General features: G+C 43.3%; 1 protein-coding gene across 2 annotated transcripts in view; it reads right to left on the bottom strand.

Moving 5' to 3' along the window:
* Nucleotides 1-13975, bottom strand: part of frem1b (Fras1 related extracellular matrix 1b) — a 102099-nt gene that overhangs the window by 65887 nt on the left and 22237 nt on the right. For both annotated transcript variants that reach the window (XM_038714957.1, XM_038714956.1), the window contains exons 10-15: nucleotides 7984-8328; nucleotides 6036-6178; nucleotides 5723-5919; nucleotides 5270-5360; nucleotides 3410-3577; nucleotides 3084-3292 (exon numbers count right to left, since the gene is read on the bottom strand). In XM_038714957.1, the coding sequence (XP_038570885.1) occupies nucleotides 3084-3292; nucleotides 3410-3577; nucleotides 5270-5360; nucleotides 5723-5919; nucleotides 6036-6178; nucleotides 7984-8328 (1153 nt within the window). The remainder of the gene's footprint in view (nucleotides 1-3083; nucleotides 3293-3409; nucleotides 3578-5269; nucleotides 5361-5722; nucleotides 5920-6035; nucleotides 6179-7983; nucleotides 8329-13975) is intronic.

Raw genomic sequence — 13975 nt, 5'->3', positions numbered from 1 at the left:
AAGTGACCCGCATGCTCAGAAGAAGTTAGATCCTGTTAGCTCACAGGAGACTCCCGTTTTTCATTGTCCTCTCACGGGTCACATTTCTCCCTGATTATGACAAGTGTTCACAACTTTCTGTTCTTTTCATTACGTTTTCTGGCGCTGGACAACGCAACTGCCCCACAACTCCGTCTCCGTCTCGCCACTGTGTCCGCTCGGACAAGTAGCATGCACATAACTCAGCAGAGAGCTGGCGGTCCGCTGGATTTCAGGTGGAAGAAAGGGAGTTTGTGAGCAGATGACAGCGAGGTAGAGGAGGAAGAGAGCCGCATGTTTAATTATGACTTTTTGTGGAGCTTTTTCGTTCAGCGCGGCTCCGTCTGCAGCAGAACTGTGACAACAGCTGCTCTAGAGTGACGTCAAAGTCGCATCAGTTCCGACCTGAGTGTCCAGACTCATTTAAAAAGATCCGATCTGGATCGGATTTGGACCACATATGGAAGTGGCCCAATTCCGAACTGGAAAAGATCAGATTCCGTGTGACTTGGCCTGTTCACACTGTCATAAAAAGATTTGGGTCACATTGGCCTGCAGTCTGAACACAGTGACTACAGTCAGGCTGGTGGCTGAACTGCTATTTATTAGAATTGCGCAGCACATCCTCTCGCTCAACACGACGCTGTCAATGTCGGACAGCTGAAAATAAGTTATTAGCCAGCATGTAAGCAGCCTAGTTAATAAGTAGAGCTAAGCTAATGTGAGAATACAGCTGGGTTTTCAAAGCTAGCACGCTGTATATAGCTGGTAGTCCATATGGACGGCCCCCCCGCCACAGTTACACTGTCATTCTGGAGGAAACACTGAGGTAAGACAAGCTGCATGTTTTTATTATTGTTTAGATTGTAGTCCGTTTGTTTTTCAGCACGCCGTTGCGAGCAGCAGCAGCTGCCGCCTGCCTCAGCATGTAAATAAAGAAATGCCTTGGTAGTGATAATAAAAGCTTAAACTAACATTGTGATCTGCTTGTGTTGTTATTGTAGGCAAATCGTGTGTTGATTTGAGAGGCTAAATTGATTGTCAACTCACTGTCGGCTGCTTGGTCATCATTTAAACAAAGACGACATTAATTTAACAAACAAAAACGCTCCAAACGGGATAAAACCACTTTGCTATTTGAAAACTGAAGTGAACTAAGTTTTAATGGCTGCAACAGTAGGATAGGCTTTGTTATGGGGAGGATAAAACAAACACAACACAGGCTTCAGTCGGCTCGGGCTGAGAAATCTGATGTTGATTCACCAATAAAACAGTTAGTGAAGAGGGGAAATGAATGAGCCGCTCGGTTGCTAAGTGGACAAGAAGTTTATTAAGAACGGTTTATTAAAAAGAAGTATTTGTACCATTGACTAAAACAACAACATAACTTTGTGTCTCTGTTGGTCGGCTCGCTCTGTCGAGTTATTTGGTCAGAAGCACAAATTGGTGCATCAAACTTCACCGGAAAAATCGTAACGATGGCCTTCAACAACAATCCTAAATCAAGTCAAAGTCTTTCTTTAGTCTCTTTATAAAGCACAGAAGAGAGCTTGTCAAAATGAAAACCATACAAAAGCATCATTTCTTTAGGTTTGTTGGAGTGAACTGAGGCTGCACACGAGAACGTTTCAAAAGATTTGTGGGTACAAGGATAAACTCACACAGAGACCAATCACGCTCCTACATTTAAATACGCTCTTCCGAACGTTATTTCCTGCTGAGGTTTCGGTTTATGTTACTGTGGGTTCAGCTGCTGGATCGCGGTGACGTGAACACTGTAAACAAATAAGGTGCAGACTTACAGTTTACAGAGGAATCAGTGCATGTGGGTCAGCGTTTACACGTCTGCAGTGTCTAATCATGTAACTCAACCATCTAAGCATCTAATTACAGTTAGCTCTCTGTAATATTCACACAGCTTTGATCATGCCTGCCAACATCCGCTTTGCATTATCTGACTGTATTTAACTGTTTCTTCTGTTTATCAAAACCTGGGTTTTATTTGAAATTTTTTTTCTTCCAAGTCCATGACACTATTTAATGTGAACCAGTGATGTGGGGGAGAAAACCATCTAAACTTTCTGTTACCTTTGTTTTAAAAATGAAACCTGACGCAGCTCTGCCGAGCAGTGAGGACGGTTTGGGAGTTAAACCTTCATGAAAACGTTTTGTGAGAAACACACTTGTCAGAGTTGAAGCAGCAAACGTGGAGACTTCCTCACTTTTAGTCTGACTGTACAAAAAACACTGGACCCTACATTTCTTCTCCAGACCATCGACCCTACTATCAGAAACAACGCTGATATTAGAAGATTCTGGAAACCTCCAGATTATCTCCAATCAAGTTTCTCTAACATCTAATAAAAACATGGCAGCGATGATTCACTTAAAGCCCTGGACATCCCGCACTCTGCACGTCCCCAGAAATTAACGCTACGCGTCGGCGAGATGTAATTCAGCCCATGAACGTGGGGGCAGTATGTCAGCAGCAAACTCCTGCTCCACGCACCAGCCCAGGTAGTGGCGGTAAGAAGTTGGTTTGCCAACCGCCGTTTAACACAAAAGAAAAAGAAGGTCAGTTGAAAGAAAAGGAGATTTAAGGCGGGATGTTTAGAGTAAAACTCCTGGAGCTTGTCCGCAATTACCAAGATCGTTATGTCGTCTCATTAAAATCACAACCTGCTCGAGTGTCGCCGTGTTTGGTTTGATGTGCACATTCGGAGGTTGTCAAGGAAGATGATCCGGTCCTGATCTGCTCCCTAGTGGATTCAGGAGTACGTGAACAATGCCGTTTGCGTCGCCTACGCCCGTCTACTCATTGTTAAAAAGCAAGTATATCCAGGACTTTAGGCAACTAAAACACTTCCGTTAACTTTTTAGTGCTTTGTAAAAATCCACACCTTCAATCTATAATTCAGCTTTTCTGTTCTATAACGTAGATTCTCATAAAAAGCTGGTATTAAACTGTAGCTGTGATGGTTAAAGGGTCATTCCACTCAACTTAAACACAAAGCTCAAACCCTCATCTGAACCTAAAGCCAAGTCCAGCACCAGCTCTGTCTCACCGGAGCCGGAGTCCTCTCAGGTCCTGCAGGGTGAACCCGTCTCCCTGCAGCAGCGTTCGGCCCTGCAGCTCCAGCCGGCCGCGACGAGCCGTCCTCTGAACCTCCACCCTCAGCTCCTCCTCCCGGCTGTCCCGGTCCTGAACCAGGAGGTGCTCCTCCGTCACGAAGGCCCCTCCGCCCTCCTCCACCCGCAGCAGGTTGGTGAAGGCCTGACGAGCACACAGAGGATCAACCAGCAAATCTGGATCTTCAAACTCAAGGTGCAAGAACATTTAATCAAAAACGATCGTCATCATTCAAAGCTCGGCCTCTGTTTGACCTCTGACCTCTGGCGCCTGGTCGTCCACGGGGGTGACCGTGATGTTGAAGAGGAGGCCGGAGACGGTGCCGCCGTGGTGGTCGCTGACGGAGAAGACGAACTGGACGAACAGCGGCTCCGGGCCGATGTCCTCCACGGGAGGCATGAAGGCCACCTTCATGTGGTTCACTGCGTGCTGGGAGAGCACAGGGCAGAGTAACTCAGTATATTTATTCAAGTGCTTTTCTTCAATACAGCTGATTTGATTTCTTTACGAACCTCCCCAAAGACCGGACGGTATGTCTGAAGATCCACCCAGGTCAAAGAAAACTCCTGACCTCAACAACTCTGCATGTGTGAGCAACTGTACGGTGATTAAAGGCCTCCACACCTGTCCGTCTGAAGTGAAACATCTTAAAGAATCCAGTCCAGCTGCCTTCGACTCAGCAAATACCGAAGCACCTACCTTAGACTTTTGCAGAATATATGTACCTGGGGCCGCTGGAATGCAGTTTTAACACAGAGTGGAAAATGTTTTGCAAATAAGATTCAAGGCAGGCTGGACTGGTTAAGGACAGGAGGGCTGCAACCATACAAATTCTTATTGTCGACGTCAAATTTCATTGACGCCGCGTCGTTACACTACAGGAAGTACCAGGCAGTACCGCTTCCACTGTCTGCTTGACTGCGAGACTCACGAAGAAGAAGCTTTCATGCGAGGAGAAAGAGGCGAACAGCAGAACGGCTTTCGTTACAAGTTTTGTCCGCATTTTCATCACTAAATACACTTGTGAGCGGTTTTCAGGCGAGAAATCAACTGTGTAGAATTTGAATATTGGCAGTTTTACCAAAGGCGAATTGAAAATGTGCTCGAGGTTGAGAAACTCCACAAGCTCCCGTGAGGTTAGACAGGTCGGCCAGTCACAGAGGAAAGGCAGTGTTTCCTATACGTTCATTTATTTGTGGCGGCCCGCCACATACTGATTTTGTTTTTATTTTAGGCCCATTTAAAATCTTATTTGATTGCAGATCAGCGCCGTAGTGCATTCGCGCAGCACATCCTCTCTCTCTCATAAACACCGCAGCACTAATCTGTCCAACGCAACACTGGCAACGTCGGAGACCCAGCTTTAAAAAAGTTTTAAGTTAAGGTTTAAAGTACATCGAGGAACATGTGGCTCGTGATGCAGCCTGCAGAACATTCTCCACTTATAAAACCTATAAGCACTTTTGAAAAATAAACTACAGCAGTTGTATGAAAGCGGACTGTTGCTTTATTGTTCTAAATAGACATTGTTAGTGTAAAGTTGTGGTTTTAGTGTTTGCTTTTAATTTGCTCTTATTTTAGACAGAGAGGATGAATGGTTTTGTGTCAAGGAAGTCATTTACACCTGGGTTTAGAAACCTGCGCTTAACAGGTGAGGAGGTCCACGAAACCACTTATCCCCCCCTTACAATGCTGTTCTTATAAATCCTCTTGACCCTCAGAGGTTAAATAGCTGAGTTTCCGTACCAGTCAGTCTGAACTGAAGACGTCTCTCGGTTGAGGGACGAAAAGTTGTCGTGTATCTTCAACTAGTTGCCCCTGATTTTAACCTTCCTTGGATAACTATGACCTGGATGACCGAGAACCCTGACAGATGTAAATCAGATCAACAGCTCCAGAACAGCTGGTAAACCTTAGAGATGACCTCCAAGATCAGGGAGATGAGAAGTCCTGCAATTCTGTCACCTGCAAACTCCACCTGCTGATCAAAAGCTCCAGAGCAGCTACTAAATGGACCTTGAGGCGAGATCGTTTGGTCAGTTTTCTGATCAGTGTTTAGTCAATAATTATCACATTTATCTCTGCAGCGTCGTGCTGCCTGTAAATCTCAGGATTTCAAACCTGTGTGAAGGACTTTAACACCGGCACCATGTGGTCTCTCTTCATGCTGCTGGTGCTGTCTGTGTAGAACAATCGTCCTGCATCCATCAGCCTAAACAAGTAAGAGAATAAAAAGGGGGTTTAATTTCAGGACCAATACGTATTTCTTCTCCACAGCACAGGAAGCTTTATTTTCTAGCTTTTGACTGAGCCTGATTATCAGTTTCCAGCCCTTGTGTTAGGACAACAACCTACCGTAATACTGTTTATTATTTAAAACCTTTGTTCAAGTTGAGAAATACACGTTTCAAAATGTATTTTGTATTTTGATAACTAAGCGAGCAGACTCCATTTGTTAATAATCGAATCGCAAATCGTGCACAATAATCGCAATATGACTTTCTTCAAATCATGCAGCCCTACCTTGTGCTAAGCTAGACTAAACAGGCTAAATCGGTCCTGCCCCGTCCTTACCCAGGATGCATTGGGCTGAAGCAGGGCTGTGTGATGACGTAGGTCAGGTCCGTGTCCGGATGCTCTCTGTCAGTGAAGTGCAGGTGAGCCTGAGTGACGTAAACCAGCTCCGTCTCCTTCACCGTCAGAGAGCGAACGCTGCCGGAAACTTCCACCGGAAGCTGGTCCTTCACCGGGAAAACATGGACCACCACGGTCTGGATCCACAGAGAGGGGAGGGGGGTTAGTGTGACTTTTCTTTTCCGATGAGAGGAAAGTGTTGATATTGTGTTGCGCTGCTTTCAGGCCAGATGTAGATTTAGTTTTGACTCACATATGTCTGGGAGAGGTTGGGCGGCTGGTGGCTGTCGGACAGCGTGAAGTCGAAGGAGTCTTCAAACTGTTCCTCCCCTGAGTGCTGGTAGTAGATCTGACCCTGGATCAGGTCTCTCTGCAGGAAACTGTCCACTGGAGATCCTGTACGGACAGATCGAGCCGAACGATGAGACGACGAGCATCAATCTGGATTTCTGTTTTGCTTAGAAATGACCCGAGAATTTATGTGAAACGGAAGTGATCTGTGTTTTGGAAAATGAGGCTGAGAGAGTGTGAAGTTTGGCTCTTGTACCGAAAGACTGATGGTTTATGGTAACTAATGTAATCGTTTCTATTTATCGTAATTTATATTTTAGGTAGTAAAATGATGCCATCCTGAAAAAGAAAAGACAGCCACAAACATTTATTAAACTGTTAAATTTAATGAGCTTTCTAAGAAGAAAGAAAAATAGTTACTTTGTTATTTGGTGGCAGTGGAAGTGACTGATAACAGTGCATTAAATTAAATTAAGTGGCCAACTACGCAGCTGAGTTCCAATCCTTTGCATGAATCAGCGCCAACATTCAGGTGTAAGAAGAGTGTGGTGTAAGAAACTAAAAGAATTAAGATGTGTGAGTGCTTCTCAGACAATTACCTGCATGATATTCCAACCACCTTACAGTTGTGTCAACACCTGAGGCTGAACTCAGAGATTTTATTCTATAGATTGTTATTAAGGCTAAACATTTCATTTTCTTAATATCAAAATTACAACACAATTAACACCATTTAAAACAAGCTCTGGCAACTGTATGTTTTATTTAATTACTACCTACTTTTCCCCATACGGGAAAATGCACAACAGAAATACACATGTACACAACCTTTTTGTTTCTTGTCTCCTGTCTTTGCTTGATATTATTTCATGCTATGACTTGACTCTCAAATGATCTTACTGTGAAATTAACATAATGTATAATAATATATGTCATCTCCTCCATTGCTCATCTTGCAACCCATTTAACTCTGTCCCTTTCCAACCCGCTTTCTTTTTAGGATGGCTGACATATATAATAATAATAATAATAATATTATATTGCTTGTGCATCTTCACATAATTACTTTACATTTATTCATTTGGCTGACGCTTGCTGCTATATGTGTCAGATTCTGGAGGAAAGTGTCTCGCTCAGGGACACACTGGTGTTTCACAGTGGATTCGAACTCAGGTCTCTCACACCAAAGGAACGTGTCTTACCCACTATTATCATTTATCTTCAGTTGAAATACCTGGCTGTTCAGTAAAGTGGGGTGATCGTCTTGTACTGAAAGACATCTGTCCTTTTGTGCATGCAAACATGCATTTATTGTTTTGTCTAAATAGATAATGGAGCTTAAATGACATTATTTACATTAAATGATGCCTGAATGAGCTGAATGTTATTCCTTCAGTTTGTCCATATATTTCAAAAGTGGCAGATAACATTTCTTAGTGGCAGTTAATTTAAGACCCTGTTTTATTGTATTTTGTTCTTTCTCAGTCCTCTTCGCACTACATTCCCCTGTGCCGCTGGGCCAATCTGAATTTCCCCCACAGGGGGGATCAATAAAGGAACATCTTATCTTTAGTGAAAGTTTAAGCTGAGAGTAGAAACGATTTTAAGGACGATTCTATGCTTTTCTAAATAAAACATGGGGCCAAAGAGAGAACTTGTAACGTCTTACACTGGCAGTTTCTACAGTATTTGTATAAACTATAAAAGTTAATGTTACACGAAAGATTCTTAATAACTGTATGGTGAAAAAAAACAATAAATCTGATGTAAAATTAAAAACATAACGCGTTTGATGGCCTGATATTTACACAATGTTTTGGACCTGCTGACACCATTTACACACATCTAAACTCACTTAAAGATTTATTCTTATTTATCCTTTAATCAATCTAAACACGCCGCTCCCTCACCTGTCCCGTGGGTGGAGGTCTTCCTGACCAGCCGCCCTGCCCGGGGGCTGGAGACCATCTGGTAGAGGATGTAGTCGTCGCTGGAGTCCAGGTCGGAGGCTAAGAGCATGTACTCCTCCAGCCTCACGGCCCCGCCCTCCTCCACCTCCACCGCCACGTTGTGGATGAGGAAGGGCGGAGAGTCGTCTTTGGGCAGGATGTTGATGGGAAACTTGTGGCGGATGCTGTGACGGCCGTCGCTGATGCGGAAGACGATGTGGTCTCGGGTGGTGTCGCTGTCGCAGTGATGGTAGACGACCACGCCCTCCCTCAGGTCCCGCACACGAAACATGAACGCCTTCCCACCTGGCGGAAAACAGGAAACACCACGAGAGTTTGTGACTGTGTGTGGTACATACAGCATGTATCTAGATATGCAGTATCTCACAAAAGAGAGTACATCACTCACATATTAGTAAATATTTGATTATATCTACGGCTGTGTGATGTGTTATTTTAAGGGGACAGCAAATTTACACTGTTATACAAGCTGCACACTCACTACTTTACACTGTAGAAAAGTGTCATTTCTTCAGTGTTGTGAAAAGATATAATCAAATATTTACTAATATGTGAGTGATGTACTCACTTTGTGAGATACTGTATAGACAGACCGACAGATAGATATCTAGATATAGAACAAATTCAAATGTAAACATTAAAACGTGAATTCGACTTTTCATATTTGAGTTAAATCAGAAGCTTTAAAACAAAACTCACAAGAGCAACTTTGCAGCTGTCATTACTTGACCTTTCAGTGAAACTGTGTTGTGATGATACGATCACATTATGTATTTAAAGAAAAGCTTTGAAACACAGTGCGCTGGATGAAATACATTTATTTAAATTTTATTTATTAGATTTATGTCTTTAATGTGACTTCATGCATTTGCTTTATATCGATCTATATTGGAGAAATATTCATGACATTTATTTTAACAATCTCACCACGCACCAACGTTGCAATCATAGAGGCAGCTGAAAAGTAAATTTATGTCTTCAGATTCAGAGAAGAAATATTTGGACAAATACTTCAAAGATGTATCATCATAATTAAATTTCTTTTGTAGTTTTAACTCCACAAAATGATGTTTTTAGAATTCTCTCCTGAACAGCTGATTATAGCTTCAAATACAAACCGTGGAGTCTGAAGTGTTTGTTAGCGTTTGTTAGTCAGAAGAGTTGAACATGAGAAACTTCTCTGTCCTACATTAATGAAATGTAGGCCGTGAGCGTCTGCCAGCTCTCTGCTGCTGGCTGGCCTTCCTCACACTCTACACCATGCTAACGCTAACAGCACAGCGTCACATGACTGGCGGACATGTGTTGCTGTCAGAGGACGGATCCGTTCTCAGCCAAAGCTTCGCACTTTGATTCAGCCGCCGTCTCCAACACATGCACCGTTTTTCCATTTTCTCTCCCATTGTCACTTGGAAATAACAAGTTTCTCTTAGCGCCTGAAGGCACCGCGAGGCGCTGGCTGGGGTTTGTGCTGTGAACACCGGTGGGGTAAAAACATGGCGTCCTTCCCGGTGCCCGCCCGGTTGCCAGGATGGGGGCTTCCTGCCTCCCTGCGCGTGCCAGAGAGACAGAAGGGCAAGGTCAGCAGACAGATTGAGAGACGAACGGTCGCGAGCCCGAACCTCATTAGCAACTTTACTGAGGGAAACTGGCTACTGGTCCAACTGATGGAAACAACTTGGTAATTGGGCCCAAAGGTGGCGTTGGGCAACAGGCCCATTAAGGATGGGAGACTGTGTGTGTGTGTGTGTGTGTGTGTGTGTGTGTGTGTGTGTGTGGCGGGACAGGCAGCCATCCATTTGGCTGAAGGCGTTGGACCGAGCCTGCAGTGACTGTCCCCGCGCTGCAGCGCCGTCGCCCCCGAGTCGCAGCATGGAGGCTCAGCGGCGCTCTCCTCAGAGACACAGCTCCACCACAGGACCCACTAACTGCTTCCTACAGGGCCCCACACATGCATGGAGAGCGGAGCCAACGTCAGCTTTGTTCCTTCTTAACAAGAGTCCAGAACTGAGGAGATAAAATGACACAGTCCAACATGGGGGGGGGAGGGACTGGTCTAGTGGGACAAAAGTTTCAACAACCATCCAACTGCTATACTGCGCTGTTATGTATGGTTTGCTCGGTTTTTGTCATGGTTTGTGGTTTAAAGAGAAGATGAAAGACCCGATGAGAAGCAGGGAACAAAGAAAATAAAGCGACAAGAAGGAAAAAGGCAAAGAAGGTTATTAAAATCATAAGAGAGGAACTGGTGGGTTCATTTTTTAATTCAGGAGGAGGGAAAGAGTCCAATTTATTTTGTCCTCTCCTCACAAACCCAACGTCCAGATGGCTGATTTTGGTTATGTTTAGGAAATAAAATACTGGATTGTGGTTACAGAAAGGTTAAAAGAAACCAGCGTCGACTGTTTGTAGTAAACAGAAAATGAAAAGTGGTCTTTTGTTGACCCAACTTTCCCTTTTCACCTCCTCTCCAGCAGGAGACCACGAAAGTCATTATTCACAAGATCATTTCAAGTTGTATTTCTTGCGTCAACAGTCGTTTAGAAACGCTGGTTCAAAATGACTTGAGAGTATTTTTCTACAGTAAATCTGCTGTTGGAAGTTGACTTTTTTTTTCTAAACAATTAAGCCACAGAAACATGTTTGTTGTCAACTAAACCAAACTGTAACTCTCCGGGTCAACGCATCACATTAAACCTGTTAAACTGCTGTATTTCTGCTGTATGCAAGTAAAAACCTGGCTGGACACATTTCATGAGACAGTCGTTCTTATACCCTCCAATAACCAACCACAGAATTACACTGAATTAAATACAATGATTACCAAATAAAAGTTTCTCTGTCCTTCAGTCTACAAACACACTCCCTCCCTCATTCACCCACACATGCAGGCTTCTGTCTGTTTGTGGAGTTAAATTAAATTCATATCCTTCCCTAAAATAACTGTACACTGGCTCATAACCAGACTTTTTGGGCAACCTTCTAAACCCGTGGCTCCAGACCCCTCGTGAGATAATTATGAGTGAAATTAAAGAACAAATCATATTTTCTTTTACACAAAATGATGCTGACGTATTCAAAATGCTCAATTCCTCAGGCCTCCGAAACCCTTCAAATGAAATATACGTTCATTCTTTTTATTAGTTTTTAAGAGAAAAAAAAGGAAACAAAAATGTATTTATTTATTTTCTGAAATGTAAAATAAATAATAAACACATTATTAAAAGCTACAACAAAAGAAACAGCAATATTTTTAACAAATCACTATAATGCTGAGATGATGTAAAAGGTAAAACGAATGAAATGTATAATTATTTACTGCATGAATTTATGAACTACCCACAGCTGGACGATCAGCTGGCTAATGGTTACTTTTAATCATGTTCGTATTATTTAGTTAACTCTGTGTGGGCTCTAGGCTGCTCGCAAACATACCTGAGGTAGATGAACTACGAGCTGTCGAAAACTGTGGGTTTCTCTGATTGGATATGACACTTTTTATAAATGTTTGGACAGATTGCTCGTGTAAGTGTTGTCATCGTCGACTCTGCTGTACCGTGCCCAGCCGTAGTCACAGGTGTGGTGTTTATTACACTTTGTGTTGAAAAGTGGAGGGGACATTAGGGCTCAGATGAACATATTGTGATTTTAGAAAATGGAACGGGGGATCAGTATGAGTTTGGAGTAGTTCATTACAAATTACACCGGGAAATTATTGCTCAACGGCGCACCAAAAGGGCGTAGAGTAGGATACTACAGTCAAAAAGAAAAAAAAATAAATCAGCAGAATATGCACAATGTTGACCACAAAAGTAAGAACCGTCGATCACACCCACAGCTGCAACACCAGGTCAATCAAACAACACCGAAACCCCCGGTACATATACAGCAAGTCAGCCCAGTGATAACAAGCCTGAAAACATCAAAACATAACAACAACTTAAGGAATAACAAGGTTAGCTAAAGAGAATACATCAGGGCTGACCCCCAATAGTGGAAGACTTGATGCTTCGATGGGCGGAGCCTGATTCGACTGTCAATCTCACAGTCGAAGCTTCGCGAAACGAGGATCACGCCATTCTGGAGATATGGGGGTGCTCAACGTCTGATTGTACATAGAACTACCAGTTTTCTCCCAATAAATTAATATACAGCCTGTTACAAGACACATTTCAATGTTTAATGCTGTAAATAAACATGTAGAAAGAATAAAACTTTCAATAAATGTTTTTAAAGTGTTTGAATAAATCCTAAATTGTAACCCTAACCCTGAGGCGTCAGTGTGCATGTGTAAGGCAAGGCGAGTTTATTTGTATATCAACAAGGTAATTCAAAGTGCTTTACATAAAACACAAAAGCAACAGGGAAATATAAAAATAAAAACGTTTAAATGCAACAAGGCGTAGCGTGGACGTGTGTGGTGGCGACTTGCTAAAGAGACATGTTGTTCGCACCTCGCGGGATGTTCGGATAATTTATCACCGCTGATGAACCACACAGAGAATATTTTATCGTTTTTAAAACAGCAGGCTACTTGAAATAGACCCGCGAGGAACCGCGACGTGCAGGCAGCTGTCGGCAGCACGGCATGCATGCAAAACTCACACAAGACCCGTGAATGACAGGAGAACTTTACAGTGCAAGTTGAATAAATAGAGACTGCAGCTCTGCAGCTTCTCAAGATTACCGTGTGTAACCTTTGTCAAAACATCTCATTTGTTAGTTAACATTTCTTGACAAATGAAATTTGTTATATTCGTGGTGCAAACCATTATTCAGAACATTTTTAACAAATGCTTTCAAAAAGTAATGGGGACAAAATCCGTTGCAAAATGAGGTGGGAACATGTCCCCAGCGTCCGCAGTGTAAAAGACTCCTGTGTGTTAATTATGGTTTGTAAACGTCAGAGGAAGCAGGAGAAAGTTTTGGCCAGAAGACAGCTGTGCATTATTAAGTGCGTTAAAGCTGAATTAATGTGGAAACACAGATTAGTGAAAGCCCACTGCGAGGTGCTTTTGCAAGTCACGATTACTGTAATTTTATTACTAAATATCTGCTTGTTTGATAAAACCAGACAGAAAATCAAACACCTCCTCTCTGTCTGAGCTTCCCCCGTGTTTCTACAGGTCCAAAGCAGCCATGAAAGGTTAACTCCGTGCCTGAAACCCTTGGGGCTCCTGCAACTCCTGCCACCTCATCCCCCCCTTTCCTTCCCTCGCTGCCTCCTCCTAGCTGGTAGCATGGAAACCCTGTTTGGGGACAGTGCATCTGCTCCCTGTGCACGGCGGCATGAAATGGCATAAGTCCCTCCAATCTGCTCAGTCCCGCTCGCCATTTGAGACAAAGAGGCCGTCTCCCAACGCGCTGGGCTGGAAGGGACAGCATCCACGCTGCCACGGCCCCTGGCGAAGTGGCCGCGGCCCCATTTTACACCTGATTAGGAAACACATGCACGGCCACTAGACATATGCTTCCCCTGCCACACAACGGTCCCTGGCGGATGGGCAACACATGGAGGAAAAAGGGCGGAAAAGGCCAGACGACGTTCTTTGGGAATTCCCAGGGCAGAGTGTGTCGGAATACCAGCACGGGATTAAAAGACTTTTAGGTTCAAGCCTGAGCTCAGGATCAGGTTGGAGTTCTTTCTTAAAGTAACTGGACTCCATCCTCAGGCTACACTCACTTTATGTGCTGCAGGGATTTTTCTTGTTGTCTTGCTTTGAACTTTATACCCAAATTTCACCACATTCATGTTAATACTCAGACTTTACCCACGAGATCGAAACAAGACGAGATTTTAACACTATTTTTAAGAAATCATGCTAAATTACATGAACATTTTGAGCATCACTTCATTTCCTGCATTCTGATGAATGTTTCTGCACCAGTTTATGATGATTTATTTTATTTATATAAAGAGAAAACAAAATTC

The sequence above is a fragment of the Micropterus salmoides genome, unplaced genomic scaffold (genome assembly GCF_014851395.1).
Source record: "Micropterus salmoides isolate LMB-PRFRI ecotype aquatic unplaced genomic scaffold, ASM1485139v1 Ms_hic_scaffold_13, whole genome shotgun sequence".
Classification (NCBI taxonomy): Eukaryota; Metazoa; Chordata; class Actinopteri; order Centrarchiformes; family Centrarchidae; genus Micropterus; species Micropterus salmoides.
This window is presented reverse-complemented; position numbering and strand designations above follow the sequence as displayed.